Raw genomic sequence first — 16,196 nt, 5'->3', positions numbered from 1 at the left:
TGTCTGAATGTGTGTGTGTGTGCGCTTGTAACTTCTGCCCCACCTGCTAATAATTGCCTCTCTACCTCTCCCACTTTTTACCTGTTCCTGTTCAGTTTTGACGTGCTTGTTTTTAATCACTTTTTAGCTGTTGGTTAGCCCTGTTTGTGTGTGCCTGCAGGCCCCTATCATTCTCAGGCTTGTTGTCCTGCAGATGTGTGTGCGTGGGTTATTGACCGGTATGTGTGTAAATGACAGTTGCACCTGTTCATCTTTTCCCTTGAAAAGCTACTTTTTCGCTGTCGGTTTCTTCCGAACAACGTGTCAAAACCGTAGCTGCTATCAAAAAACTGATTACACTGTGAGATGCGGACAAGTCTGGGCCAGATGTACGTGGCTGCGACTCAGAGAACAGGAGTTTGGATTGTATGCAGTGAGATTTGGGTTCGGCGAACCTCCTGAACTAAATCCTCTGGTGAGAGAACCGTACCTCGTATCAGAGTGTACTATAGATCATCGGACTCCCGAAACCTTCCTGAGTCCGACTATCTCCTCATTTTATTCCTGAGACAACAACTTTTCTTTTTATGGCGATCTAAAGACAGGAGGCATTTCTGCTTTTCTCACAAAACAGCTCTGAATTTTTACATTGGAGTCAATGGAGAGCAGGAGGGAGCTGGCTGCACAAAAAGTCTCACTATTTAAATTCAGTAAGTCTCTCAGCTTTTTTATGCTGATATGCATCTTGATGGTGGAGGAGGCACTCTAAGGATCACATTCTTTGATTTCTCCAGTGCTTTCAACACCATTCAACCTCTGCTATTGGGTGAGAAGCTGCGGGGGATGGGCGTTAACGACGCAGTGATCTCCTGGATTACTGATTACTTGACAGGCCACGGTACACTTATTTTCTACACACTGCCATTTGCTGTAGATATTCTTTTTTTGTGCAATACTTTTCATTACTACTGCTCGCTATTTTGATATTTTATTATGTATAGTTTATTCTTTATAGTATTATTTCACAATTTTGCACTTATTTCATTGTGTGTAATGCTGCTGCTGCACTGCAATTTCCCATCTTGGGATAAATAAAGTCTGTCTGTCTGTCTGTCTATCTATCTATTATACATTAAAGGTGTGTGTATGTTCGTGTTAGAGGCTAACAAAGCCAGTCACACTCACTACCCCCACCCCGTTTATTTGAATGACAATATCAAACTGGTAAGTAAAAGTTAAAATAGTAACAGTTTCGCTGTGCGCGTTCCCGCGGTGGAGTCAGACAGAAGACCAGTCCCTCTTCGGTGAAAGACACCATGCTTGTTGGGTGCGAAATAAGTCAAACTATTCATTAAGTTAACATTTTATCTAAAATTATTGGTGCTTGGCAATTAACTTGTTTGTCGTTTTTACCTGGAACGATTCAAGATACTTAAAATGCTGTATATCATTATACCAAGTGTGTAAATTTCCCAATGAGCTAAGCGTAATTAAATACCAGATTTTTAAACGGAGTTTGGCGTGACGTGCTGTCCTTCCAGAGCTGAACGTATCGGGTACCCCCACTGAGCAGCCTGCTTGGAGCATGTACGGAGAAGAGGGGGGAACCGACTCTGCCCCTCAAATGGGTTAATAAAATCCGGAGCTAGTTATGACGACTGGGACGTTTTCACATATGTGAACGCTGAGGTTTTCTGTTGTTTATCAGCAGCTCGGTGTCCAGCGGCACAGCGGCAGGAAGCTCCGACGAATTTGAGGTCAAGTTGCAAATTAACGATATCCGTCTGGTAAGAGTCTGTGAATCGCTCGCTGGCTAACGTAGCCAGCTAGTCATGCTCATTAGCTACATTTAGCCCGTTTTCCCGATATTCCTGTTGTCATATTCATGTTGTGTGTTGATGGGCAGCGCATTTTATGTCTGTCATCACCAGTATGAGGACTAGCGGTGCTTGTTAATGTAGCTAATGTAGCTAATACTACAGCTACTGGGGCAGCAGCTAACGGTGAACATGGTTAATGAGCTAAAAACTTAGCCGCTAGCTGTAATAACATCACTGTACTTCATTTTGTTGTTGCCGTCCTTGTCCAGTACACTCCTAATTCCTCTCCAGTTCAGAAACCCCTCACTTAACAATACTCCACTTCAGTTAAGTGTAAATAGAAGGAACTCCCCTAACAGTAGTGGTTCAGCCCATCCCCTCACTGACTCCTCTCCTGCCCCCCCCCTGCTCAGACTCTTTATCAGTGAGTCTAACGCTAACCTTACATTGACTTGTTGGCTCTCTGTACATTGATGAGTGTGATCTTGACTTGTTAATATGGGGAGTGTCTAGAGCTTTTGTTGTGATTTGGCACTAAATAAATTGAACTTAATATTAACATTATACATCATAACAGATTGCAGTACTATGATGAAAACTGGTTGCAGACACATTGTCATGTTGAATTAGTCTGGTCTCCCGAACACAAGTGAAAGTATTCCAGCTGCTTCTCAGTGTGGGTATGTCCAGTATTAAGTTAAGGCTGAAATGCCAGACAGTCACAGTCATTGACCTCTGCCTGACCTCTCCTGCCAGCCATAAAACCTGTGTTGTATGGAAGGAAAGTCCTGAATTTGAAATGTAACTTGCCTAGTGGCAAATGCACAGAGGTATGTACTGTATTTACCTTCTTGTCTGATTATACAGGTGGCTCGTCCTGCTCATTTATTCCCAACAGAAGTTTTGGTGGAATCCGAAATTCAGAAACATACAAAGTCGTAGTTGGAGTTGACCGTTTGGTATAGCTTGGCTGTTGAGGTGTTACTAAATCAATACTTTTGAAATGTGCTCCTCAGGTAATAAGCAAGGCAGTGTATTTTGACAAGAAATTCTTAACCCAAGGTCCATTAGAGCCATGATATTCATTAAACTATTGGGTAGTTTATAAGAAAACATAGTATTTTAGTTTTGCATATGTTTGTTAATTGTTAAGCAAATAGGAGTAAAAAGAAAAATTCCCTCTGTATTGTAGTGTAGTTGAAGTAGAAGGTGAGATGAAAATAAAGACTCCAGTAAAGTAAAAGTACCTCAAATTTCTATTTAAGTACTGTCCTCAAGTAAATAGATAATTTCCACCACTGAGCAAAGGAAAAGTGTAATTCTTTCTAAAAAAAAATAAAAATAAAAAAGGATCAGAGATTTGCACACCATATTTACTTCATTAATTAGGTTTGGAAATAAGAGTTTGGTCATTAACGGTACCAAATGCTCTGGTCAAATGTAAAAAGATTCCAAGCATCTTATAGCATTTTGTCATCTATAAGAAAAATGTCATCGACAGGTTGCAAAACTGCTAGTTCAGTTGAGTATTTCTTCCATAACCCATTCTGATGATTGTAAAGGATGTTGTTCTCAACCAGGGGTCGATATACTGGTTTCATCTCAGTCACCGCTGTCACATTCAGCCAGGACATGGATTCTGTTATTCAGTTTTTGCCATGATAAATGTTTCAGCGCATTAAAAATCATGTGCTTTAGTGTGGCTGCGATAAAGATGCAGATGGAGGACCAACACCTGCAAAACTGCAAAAAATGTCTATCTGTGTGTGCTAATCATTTTACTTTGGACTGCTTTGAGAGCCAATTCAGTATATGATTTGCTTAAAACTAAAGCTCGAGGATGGATCAATACCAAACTCAGACTTAGAAACTGTAAGTTTTGCCATTTTTCATTCACTGTTTGTTTTGCTGGTTAGCCTCTTCAATTTGGTGTTAGCACATTCTGCTGCTAATGTGAGCCAGTAGCATCTATTATAGACCCACACGTTGAAGCAGTGTCAGTGTATTTGATACTAAGGGGCAGTCAAGAGAAACTGTGTGAACATTAAGTGTCATTTGAAGCCAAATTCAATAACCAGAGTAGTAGCTGTAGGGTAAACAGTGGGAAACTGTTTTTTCATGTTGCTTTTTGTGTAGTCTCGCATTGCCAAACCCAGTGTTCTCCAAATCTCCAAACTTCATCCTGCAGCACGAGCTCAGCTGGTTTTGTTGTAACATGAAAGCCCGCTCTGCTGCGTACCACATCACTATGTGTGTCTGTAGCTGCTACATGTAAATGTACTTCATAGACGTGCCCCGTGGTACACTGGCTGTAATACTCAGTATATGCTTTGGGTTCCTACCCCTTGTCTACCTGAGAATGAATCACATTACTTCTACTAATTAAGCAACATTATGGGGCAGGTTACTCTTTCCACGTGTTGACCCATACCTCATTTTCATTCCTCTTTGGAGCCAATAAGTTATTCGCTTATTTTTCGCTCTGATGTCCCCTCTCTCAGATCTTCACTCCTCTCCAGATTCTGTGAATCCAAGGTTTATTCGACAGCAGCGATTGTTGAAACAGTGTAAAGATGAACCAAGAAGATTTTGGTGAGTTTTATTTTGATTCAAGTTTGATTTTTTTTCTTTTTCTATTTTATCTTATAAGATTAAGTTGTGCCAAATTTTTACTGTTGCTTTCAGACTGATTGACTTGTCTAAGTTTAAACATCCATTTAAACTTCAAGGAAATTAGTCATTTGGTACATCCGTACCGCTAACAAAAGCTAGTTATCACTCTTGACTCTAGTTGGGTTGCTCTAGCACACGCTGCCTCTTCCTCTTTGTTGCAACGGCCTTTGATGCTGTTTGTCATAACATATGACTACACAAACTGGAACATTCGGTTGCATTTTCTGAATCTTTTGACACTGTTCATCATAGTATATTACTACACAAACTGGTTTTGAATTTGAAGCTCAGATCATATTTACAAGATGTTTCCATTGGAAACCAGACCTAAATGTCAACATCCTTGACCTGTGGTGTAGCCCAGGAACTGATTTTAGGGCCTGTATTTTTCAGTCTTTATATGCTCCCGCTTGGACAAATAATTTGCAACACTGCAAATCATGTCTCTTCCTGAGGAAAACAGTCTATGAATTTGATGCCTCTGATGACACTGTAGAGTGTCAGGCATTCAGCCTCTGTTGTTGATTGTATTAAGTAATAAGATGCTGTACGTGAGTGCAGGCTAACCAGTTTATTTCTTGCTCAAACAGGCTCCAGTCCGAAATGTGCCATGTATGCTAGCTGGAGATGAGAATGAAACCGAGTCGCAGTTTCCTCCTGGGCCTGTGCTCCATGCTGGCCCTGGGATTCCTCTACTACTTTTCAGGGAGGATCAGCTTACGAGGCTGGGGCCACAGATCATGTGAGTCTTCTGCTGATAAGTGGGCATAATATAATGTACAGTATAAACTTTATAAACTTATTTCAGTGACCAGTGGCACAATGTATCTTCTCCTCTACACGAGTTATAACAAGTTCAGGAGTTAAGAACATTTACTCATCACTACACTACACAACAGAGCTCTAAACTTGGTTCTCGAGAAGTTGTAGTTTTCAGAGAAACTGTAGCTCATACTGAATAGCATAGCAAATTCTTGACCACATGCAAGTTTTTATTGTCATGCTGTCCTTCAGTCAGAGAAACTGGGAATCCACATTTTTACATCCACCTTTGCTATTCAGCTGCTCTTCTTTAAGCCACACCCCATTAGGGGCGACTGCAGCTCAGCATTTAGAGTGGTCTTTCACTTATCAGAAGGTTGCGATTCGATGCCTGGCCTGCAGTCTACATGTTGAAGTATCCTTGGCCAAGATACTGAACCCCAAATTGCTCCCAATGCTGTGTCATCAGTGTGTGAGTGTGTGTGAATGGTCAATGCTCGTTATGAGCAGGTGGTCGAGCCACCATCGTATGAATATGCGTTGAACTGGTCCTGTGTATGCTAATGCTCGTAATGAGCAGGTGGCTAGCTACCATTGTCTGAATGGCAGTGAATGTGGCTTGTGTTGTAAAAGCGCTTTGAGTGGTCATCAGACTAGAAAAGCACTATGTAAATACAGTCCATTAACCATTTACTTCATCTTGACCTCCACACCTTGCATGTGTTTTTAACACAGAAATGTGGAGGACAGACTCAGATGTTGGCTGAAATGAAAACAGAAATCTGGACTAGTAAAAGTGAGTCTTTTGTCATGTGTCTGTTGAGGGACGGGACTTTGTACCTGCAGAAGCTACCATGAATCTTTTTACCAGACGGGGGTGCCAGTCCATTTACTCAGAGACAGGGTTTTTTCCTCTACACTGCCTTTTCACTGCTACAAAGTAGAAGAGCATTGGACATTCATCTTATGGGCATATTACTAATGTTAAGTGAAGTGATTCATTTCTTTATTATTTTTATGTTTCAGAAAGTGTCCAATTAAGAAACATTGAAGTTATTTGAGGTGTTGATATTGACAGTGCGACATGGCCTGGATTTGTGCTCTGAATATTTCCCTGATACCAATTAAACTAAGTTCCTCATATTGAACAAATTATTTATATTTTTGCCAACTTAGGTTTTGTACCTCTTTGGATTGGTTGGTATTGTATTTAGACTTGTTAAAGGTTTAGTTTTTTGTTCTGAAAAGAAAGCCACTGTTGAAGTCACTTTTTCTTGCAATGACAGGACTAAAAATAGGTAGAAAATATATCTATTCACATAATGTTTTGAAATAATCACATAAATAAATACAAAATATATAATCTAACTATGAAATTTGGAAATATGTTTTTAAAAGTTTATTATGAAGGCATAATTCATCTTTCTTGTTTTCACAGTAACACTTTATTGCATTACTTCTTTCTTTTTTTCAGAATGTTACTTCATATTCCCATTTTCATCACAAAGTCTTTTCATTAAGACTGATATGGCAGAACATGTTATAGAATTGTTTGTTGGCTCATTCAGACCAAAGAACACTATATACTAAAACAAGGTAAAAGGAAGGCAAAGTGTGATTATGTTTTGCTGATACTGTACCACAGTATGCTGTGTGTGATACGCTGTTGAGGTTTTCCCAGGCTGAACATCCTTTTTGTCTTTTCAGTCTGTAAGCTGCAACTCAAATCTACTGAAAATTAGGGCTGCTCCTAATGACTAGTTTCCCTGATGTTTAAATGGAAGCTTTATCATAGACTAAAAGTAAGAAAATTGAGCACAGTTTAACCTAGAAGGTTAAACATTATCTGCAAAAATATTGCATATATTAGAAGAGTCATTTCAACTAAATTGTATTTTAAATGCCACTGAAATGTGTGGCACTTTGCGCCATGCATTATGTTGTTCAGTACACAATCTATTGTTCTGCTTCCCCAGTCCAGCAGGTGGCTGTTAAACTTCATGGCTGGATTTAATATGAAAAGCTCCCCTTCTCTGAATGATGGAGCACACAACAAGCAAACCACCTCAAGAAACATTTATTTGCCTGTTTACTTTAAGTAGGCTGTTTACTTACTACAGCCTGAAACCACCAAACACCAGAGCTATTGTGTATGTGGACATTAAGTAAAATGCTCCTTTAGCACTTTGGAGCTAGCTAAGCTAAAGCTAATGTTGTTCGACAGCATTGTTGCATTTATATGGCAGTGTCGGCCTTGATAACTTTCTTTTTCCTGTCATGATTTCAGTGTGCATGCAGCACCAGCCTCAGGTAGCCAGCTGGAAGCAGATGCGTTACACAGCACAGTGACTCGTCTATCTGGTACCAACTAGTGACGATATCAACCTTTAATGGACTAGTCGACTAATCATACATATCCCTACTGAAAATAAACCTATTTAAAAGAAAAGAAAAGACAGTTCCTTTTTTTTACCTCAGGCACAACAGCATTTGTTAGCAGTTTGGGAGATGGTTGGATTGGATGTTTGTGCACTCCTCACTAGGATAGAGGCTTCACTCAAAGTTCATAAAGTGTTGGTGTAGTAGTCATTTTCCAACAATTTTTTACAGATCGATTGTTTAACTTATAATTCACTATATCACAATTCCAGTAGGTCAGAAGTTAACATACACTAAGTTGACTGTGCCCTTAAACAGCTTGGAAAATTCCAGAAAATAACATTGTGGCTTTAGTAGCTTCTGATTTTGATATCATTCAAGTCAGTACACAGAGGTGTACCTGCGGATTTATCTTAAGGCCAACCTTCAAAATCAGTGCCTCTTTTCTTGACATCTAGGGAAACTCAAAAGAAATCAGCCAAGACCTCAGCAAAAAATTGTAGACCTCCACAAGTCTGTTTCATCTTTAGGAGCAATTTCCCAACACCTGAAGGTACCCCAATGAACAATAGTATGTAAGTATACACCATGGGACTACGCAGCCGTCATACCGCTCAGGAAGGAGACACATTCTGTCTCAGAGAGGTGAACTCGCTTAAGTGGGAAAACTGCAATTCAATCCCAGAACAGCAAAGGACCTTGTGAAGACGCTCAAGGAAACGGGTACAAAAGTATCTATAGCCACAGAAAAACAAGTCCTAAATCAACACAACCTGAAAGGCTGCTCAGCAAGGAGGAAATCACTCCAACTGCACATGGGGACAAAGGTCAAAAGGTCCTGAGCATACTTCCAATGTTGTGGAATAATTTAAGCATAACAAAGTCAAGGTATTGGAGTGGCCATCACAAAGCCTTGACTCCAATCCAACAGAAGATTTGTTGGTAGAGCAAAAAAGCGAGTGCAAGCAAGGAGCCCTGCAAACCTGACTCAGTTACAACCAAGGAGGAATGGGCCAAAATGTCAGCAAATTATCACAAGAAGCTTGCACAAGGCTAGTTGAAATGTTGACCCAAGTTTAACAATTTAAAGGCAATGCCAAGTAAGTACTAACAAAAACTGACTAAGTTTATGTGAACTTATGAATGACAAAAAAGCTGAAATATGTAATTATAGTATTATTCTGGCATTTCATGATCCTAAAGTAGTGATCCTAACTGATGTTTTTTTTAAATGTATATAAATGATAAATGGTTTTGTTTACATACAAAGGCCACTAACAAGGAACAGTAAAATCATGTATAGGCAGAGTCCTCCAGCTTTTCCGCCTTTAAATCCGAGACCCATGCTGGTCAGTTTTGGTGGTTTGAAACTGTTCCAACACCAGTCATGTTTATGCATTTTGAATTGCTTGTTAGTGCTTTTTGTATATGTACATTAAAACATCAAAGGTACTTTGACTTGATTTAGAATCACATTTCAAAGCTTTTGGAGTTCAACGAAACATCAAATAACTCATAAATCAGAGCTGTGAACTGCATGTTTGAGCCAGGTGAGCCCTAATGATCAGAGCTGAAAATACAAAAGAGCAGCTTCACTACCCAAAAAAAAAAAACACCAATCGCCCTGTACCTTCTTAAACTAAGTACATTCATTCCCTGTCAGTTTGTGGCATGAAAGCACTTCACAAGGAGTACAAGGAGATGAATTATTCAGATATTACTGAATATTTTTTACATAAAGGATTCAACCTACATTGGTCATGCATTGAATAGATAACAGAAGCAATCAAAGCCCAGCAGCATAGTATACATTATTTGAAAGTATAAATGTATAAAAGTATGTGATGCATTTTTCTGTCACTACTGGTCATGGATGTAGCTAGGTAGGCTAGTTAGCTATGTCAGAAGATGCTAGCCCCTTTTTAATCCTGCCTTGAAAGCTCTGATTGTTCAGTACTTCTCAAATGAGAGAAACAGCCATACATGAACACAACACCTGATCTGGTCTGGTACCATGTCTGGAACCAGGCTTGCTTTATTGGGCATTTTTAAAGGGAAAATTTAGCTTTCACCTATTCATAAATTCTGTTTTGCGATTGCAGTTTTTGATTGTGGTGGTACAAGCAAATTTGAGATTGTTTGAAAGCTTCATCAGTATCTGCCATTGATATTGTACCTCTTTCCAAAAGCCTATATTTAAAAAAAAAAAAAATGACTGAATTCTCCCTCTGCAGGTATCTTCCTCACTGTCCAGAAACAACAAACACTGCTTATCTTTCCTCCAACCATCTAAAGATCACATAGTGTTCTCCCAGGGGAAGGCTCAGTTTATATTATGAACTGATATTTTTATCCTCCCATTCTGTGAGTGAGTGAGTGAGTGAGTGAGTATATATATGTTATATATATCAGAGTATATATAAGATGTTGCACATCTGGGACAGCATGTCTCGCTCCATCCACCAACACCATGTTGCACCACAGACTGTCCAGGAGTTGGCGGATGGTTTAGAGCCTCATTTTGACTTGTTTGAAGGACACAACATCAGAGTTGAAGGACATAACATCAGAGTTGGATCAGCCTGTAGACTTTAATTTTGAGTGTGACTCCAAATCCAGACCTCCATGGATTAATACATTTAATTTCCTTTGATAATTTTTGTGTGATTGTGTGGTCAGCACGTTCAGCTATGTAAAGAACAAAGTATTTAATAAGAATATTTCATTCATTCAGATCTAGAATGTGTTATTTTAGTGTTCCCTTTATTTTTTGAGCAGTCTATATGGTGTTTACTGTATGTACTGGCTATCAAAAGCTAGGTATCTTGTTTTAAATTCAGTGCATGTGAGATTAACATCATTGCACCAGTAAAACAAATGTTGCAGGTAACAACCAGGCTGTTTTTGCCTCAGTACATTTCAATTACCCAAGCAAGGATTTTCTGCATTTAATAACACTTTTCAACACCTAATAACGTAAACATAAAATAGATGGACACACTAAAAAATGGGAGTCACCACTTCCTGTTGACTAAATATAATTTGGACTTTGGTTAGGCATTACAGATAGCTGGCCTACAGAATCTTTATAAGCTGCTGTTGGAGGTTTTCAAGGCCAGGGAATCAGAGTGGTTCTGGCTGCCAGCGTGATGCTAGAGATACAGGCAGAGTTCCCTGATGCTCAGGGAAGGTACGTGGATTTCAGACCTGTCCTTGGTTGAACCTCGACATGTAGCCAGCTGTCACTTCCTGCTTTCACACTAGGTAGAGAGATCCTCAGGGATGGGGATCTTCAGCACCTCCTCCTTGTATGGGGCCAGGTCCTGGAAAAACTTTTCAAATATGAGGTCCAGCAGTTCTTCTATGTAATCTGTGTAAATAATCCAACAGTCCTGTTGAGATATCACACAGTTGTTTGTCAATGTATTCATTACATATATGTATTAAAGACTACAGTTACTTTGTTTGCTGTTTATTTTCAAAAGTTCTAAATGCCTTTTTGCACATTTTTGACTTTTTGTGATTTTTATTTAAAAAAAGGGTCTCTTTCATGGTCTCTTTATTAGTGTTGATGTCAAGAATGGTTGTGAAGCTGTGAAGGCAACAGTTGGAAGTGCCAACACCAACATCACTGTAGGATACCATCATCTACGTGCCTTTGGTACATAAAAACAGACATTCTGTATTAGTTATGCCAAATTCAAAAATAATAAGTAATTTGAACTTACAAAAACACCAGAAATGTAATGAATGACATCAGATTATAAAGCTACTCTTGGTCAACAAACATTGGAGAGTTTTGATAGAAAGCTGTATGCCACCTGTGCATGTTTGTGGAGGTTTTATCAGGCAGAATTCATCATGTGCCACAGCCAACTGTCCAGATGTGGCAGCCTAAATACCGAGAACAGTAATATTTAATATGTGCATTTTTTTCAAAGTCACAAAAAGCTAAACACTGCATACATAGATGTAGATATGACTACTTCCTAGGGAATTCATATGACAAATCATATTACTTGCAAGCCTATGCCAACAGCATGGAGTAAAAGCAAATAAATCTCAAAGTATTTGAAGAAGGTATTGCCTAACACTCTTACTGTTTTTACTGGTTTTGTTATTGAGCCAGTGCGAGCTTTAGTTGTTAGTAAAGTGAGATGCTCATAGTCCATCTCAGGTTTTCTCTTTGTAAAAATCAGAGGTACTCTCACATCCGTAACTGTGTATGCAAAAACCTTTGGCAGGAGGCCCTGAACTCAGTTACATTTTTGCAATTAAATGATTTCATTGTCATAAAAATAACCCACTGCTATTCTGGATATTCAGGCATATCATTTAAGGTATTTATATTTACCTCCCTTTTCTTTGTCTAGTGTATGACAAACAAGGATTCCTATTGAAGTTGGATGGTCGTCTGTGAGTATACACTTTAATACTTTAGTCATATATTGACATATACATATTTATTTCTGTGCAATATCATTGATGCTGTAGTCTCTTTATCCATTCCATGTGAAATCTGTGTATAGTCTGTGAAATTCAACAGAACATAGCCCTTTGTATAAAATGTACATATACATATAGTCAGCTTTCTCTATTTCTGTTGCCATTTTTTCTAACTGTCATTACCTGCTGCTTGTAACACACAGATTTCCCCAGCTGGGGATTAATAAATTATATCTTATCTTAAATTTCACCTCTCACTCAAAGTCTAGGAACTTACTTGTTGGGGGCTTGTTTTCAGATGCGATATCAGTGATGCCATAAGGTGCATGGGCCAGCACTGTTGAACTGTGCCTACCGTTACTTACAGTATTTGTGTAATGTGTACTGTATACAGTATACAATGTGTAATGTGTACTGTATACAATATTTAATCATTGCTTAACTTAATTCCTCCATGTCTACAGGCCTCTGGAGCTGATGTACAAATATGGCAATCTCAGTGAGGGAGCCTGTAAACCTGGTTTTGCAGCTGCCAAGATGACTACCATTTATCCAAAGTAAGAACACTCACAATAGTTTCTGCACATTTGAAGTGAGCTTGTAGCATCGTAGACATCAAATATAATTGTCAGATACATCTTGATCAGTGGACCTTGGGTCTCTGGTTCACTCCATACCTGTGCTATTGGTGCTAGTGTTGTTCTAGAGACTGAACACATTTCAGTTTTCTAGCTGATTTAGTCTCTGCTAATGCATTATATCAGCAGCGTAAGACAAGGTGAAAAAGGAGACTGGGTTGTGTTATTACTACAGTACCACCATTGTTGCTTTCTTCAGACACCCCAGACTGTACAATAATTGCACATCCTGGGGTGGTTGTTTTTTTAGTTATTTGGGTCTACAGGAGATTTTGTTGTTTTTGCTCACCATGGCAATGTCATGGCTTTGTAATTTGATTGTGGATACTCAGCAAATCACACAAAATGTTTAAAGGGCTAAAACATGTTTAACGCTGTAATATATCTATCTAAAAATACATTTACACTTCATATGTGAAAGCACTATATGTACAAGAAAGAAAAAAGTTGATAAATGTTACTAAAAGGTGCTTTTATTGTTTTGTCCACTGGTTATATCAATGAGGGTAGGTTAATACTCAAACAGAAACAGTAAAATGTAGTGACTGTTTACACATTAGGTTTAGCGAGGTGTGCCCAATAAACTGGCAACTCTTTATATTTGCATGAAGGTATTATTTCGGTATTTGTTAAAATTACAGGTGAATTGATATTGCATTTCTGAGATGTTTTATTTCTGCAATGTTTTTTTTATTTTTTATTGTTTCAGCATTGCTCTACCCTCACTGTTGGGGTAGTGATCCAAAAACTGGCTTCATAGTAAACTCACTTCATAGCACCAGTTAGTGACACTGTATGACCAACACACCAAGGGGAAGAGTACAAGTACAGCACAAGGTGTGATTAGACTGGACGCAAACACATTTTAGTGACAGCTTGATCATATACAAAGTCAGTAAAAAGGATCTAAGTGGGTCCAGGTTTTGCTCCAGGCAGGACAAACTGAAGAAAACATGCATGAGTATGCAGAGAGGAGGAAATGGAGAAATGTTGAGCATAGTGACATAGACAGTTTGGAGTTGATGATAAGTTTTAAAAATAGACTCTGACCCGTCTCAGAACAGTGTTTAGCGGATATGGTATGTTTTTTCCCCAACATTGCAACCTGTCCTCTGATTAATTCATGTGACCCAACCAGGTTATGTAAACTCCTCCAGCACCAATGAACTGGAGAAGTCTAGTGACTGAATGGATGAGATAGAGGCTAAAACGCTACAGCTGGAAACTGTTAATGACCTCCAAGCTACTAATATCCTAGCCCAGGAGAGGAAAGTTGAAAATCTCTCTGACCACATAGACATAAAACATACGTATTTTTAACATGCCTGAGAATATGGAGGGGAGGAATGCTTTGGACTTTTTTGAACATCTACCTCCAAATTTTCTCAACATCAGAGAAATCATCATTACTCCTTCCTTTTCCCTGCAAAGCTGCAGGCATTGTTTAGCAGTTCAGTCTTTTGTGGCCAGTGTGCCAAGCCAGGTATATATGGTTAAAATGATTATACTGATGACCATACTTTATCATACTATAAATGGTATAAATCATACTAACTAATAATTGATACTTCTCCCCAGCCCACCTCAGTCTAGTTGTCTAAATGCAAGATTCTGTATCACATTTATTGTTTACTTAAACTAAAATATTTTTTTTAGCATGTAATAATCATTTACAGGTGTTTCAGTAGGTCCCTGTCAACTGGGTCATGCTACTTGCTTTGTTTTTTGTGAACTAGTAGTTGGAGTGTTTTTTCACTTTCAGTCTACTTTCTTTATATATGAGAAATGTGCTGGTCTTCTTGCATGTCCCAAACAGAATGGAAATTCCCCTACGATGTAGGGAAGGGCACCCCACTTATCTTCTTTTCTGCTCTTTCTTAGGGTTCCTTACTATTATGTTTCTGTGTTTTATGTTAACTCAGCAAAGAGGGTGCAAAGAATCATATTTCTCTACCTTTATGGATTATCACTTCTTTATAGCTACAAATAAAATGACGTCACGAACAATCACACAAAATGTTTTAAGGACTAAAATGTATTTAACGCTGAAATATTTATATCTAAAAATACATTTACACTTCATACGTGAAAGCACTATATGTACAAGAAAGAAAGAAAGTTGATAAATTGTTACTAAAAAAAGGTGCTTTTATTGTTTTGTCCACTGGTTATATCAATGAGGGAAGGTTAATACTCAAACAGAAACAGTAAAATGTAGTGACTCTTGACACAAAAAGCAAAAGCAATTTAGACAAGTAAAACTTGAAAATGAATTGGTGTACATCAAGAGAGCACTCGGTCGCATCAGTGCGATGCCGGCTGCCTTAATAACCCAACAAGTCAAAAGTGCTTTTCTAATTTGAAAGCAAAGGCTGTATGATTACAGTGATAAGCCTAGTAGGTATTTCTCTCACCTGTGTAGCCTACCTTCCTTAATGTTAAAGTCGTATCCTGTGCTTGTGGTGCTTTGGAGAACCACCTAATTCAGCTACTGTATGTCTAAAAAATGGCCAAAGTATTCTCAGTCAAACAGTCCTGTTTATAGAAAGCTCTCTCAGTTCAGAGTGGTTTGCTTCAGGAACGATCCCATTTCTGCATCTGCATTATTAAAGACTGAAGAATTCCCCACACCGTGAAAGCCCTTCACCTGCTTATGTTTTTAGCACCATGTATAAAATGAGTCAGAAGACGCAGTGGTCTGAATAGGCCCATGTGTTGTGTAAATCTATTTTTGTCCTCTTCTGCTCTGCTGTTGTCCCAGTGCGTGAGAAAATCCAGGCCGGTTCACTTACCCACTTACTCTCTGAACATCAGAGACACGCAACCCTCAAACCCACCAGGGCCTTCAGACTGCAGCGTTAATGAAAAGTGCTCGCAGAGTCCAGATTGTAACCTGGTAAAATAACACAGGAGGATTTGTCTCAGGACAAAAGACTGGCACTGCCCAGGGCATCCTTGACCCATTTATTCTGCTGTCTTAGTTCAGCTGGTTCCTCTGCTACAGCTGACAGAGGGTGATGCAGGCGGGGGAACTGGCCAGCAGCTCAAACGGAGATGGAGTCGTTCATAAACTCCTGCTGCTTCATAGGACGTATCCTTACTTTGTGTCCTCCATGGCTTGAGGGATGGGAAACTCTGCTTTATGGTCAGTCTGTCTGTCAGTCAGTTGCTCCACCACTTTGGTCAACACTGAAATATCTCAACAAATTTGTGATGGATTGCCATGAAACTTTGCACATTCCTGGTCCTTAGAGGATGAATCCTGATGATGTTGTTGATTTCCTAGCTAATGTGTTGATGTTGATTTATTTGTCTTTGAAAAGATGAACTTGGAATGGGTTGTTGTGATAGATGCTGAGGGTGGCCCTGCATGTATGTATACATATATTTTTAACACTAAAACTGTTCCTTAATTGTGAACATATCTGTACTATACTTTAACTGCGTTTTCCTCCAGGGCCTTTCTGCTTTTAATGTGCTTCCTCTCAGCTCCACCTTT

The 16,196-nt window shown here is 39.0% G+C and overlaps 1 protein-coding gene across 1 annotated transcript in view; it reads left to right on the top strand.

Annotated features, from left to right (window-relative positions):
* Window positions 1-1,597: 1,597 nt before the first annotated feature.
* Window positions 1,598-16,196, top strand: part of st3gal3a (ST3 beta-galactoside alpha-2,3-sialyltransferase 3a) — a 52,577-nt gene continuing 37,978 nt past the window's right edge. Inside the window, exons 1-5 of the mRNA XM_041934970.1 lie at window positions 1,598-1,766; window positions 4,301-4,391; window positions 5,063-5,214; window positions 11,987-12,029; window positions 12,524-12,616. Of these exons, the coding sequence (XP_041790904.1) occupies window positions 5,100-5,214; window positions 11,987-12,029; window positions 12,524-12,616 (251 nt within the window). The 5' untranslated portion in view covers window positions 1,598-1,766; window positions 4,301-4,391; window positions 5,063-5,099. The remainder of the gene's footprint in view (window positions 1,767-4,300; window positions 4,392-5,062; window positions 5,215-11,986; window positions 12,030-12,523; window positions 12,617-16,196) is intronic.

Source organism: Chelmon rostratus, chromosome 4 (assembly GCF_017976325.1).
Source record: "Chelmon rostratus isolate fCheRos1 chromosome 4, fCheRos1.pri, whole genome shotgun sequence".
Lineage (NCBI taxonomy): Eukaryota > Metazoa > Chordata > Actinopteri > Chaetodontiformes > Chaetodontidae > Chelmon > Chelmon rostratus.
The sequence above is the reverse complement of the archived record's forward strand: the minus strand, read 5'-3'. Positions and strand labels throughout refer to the sequence as shown.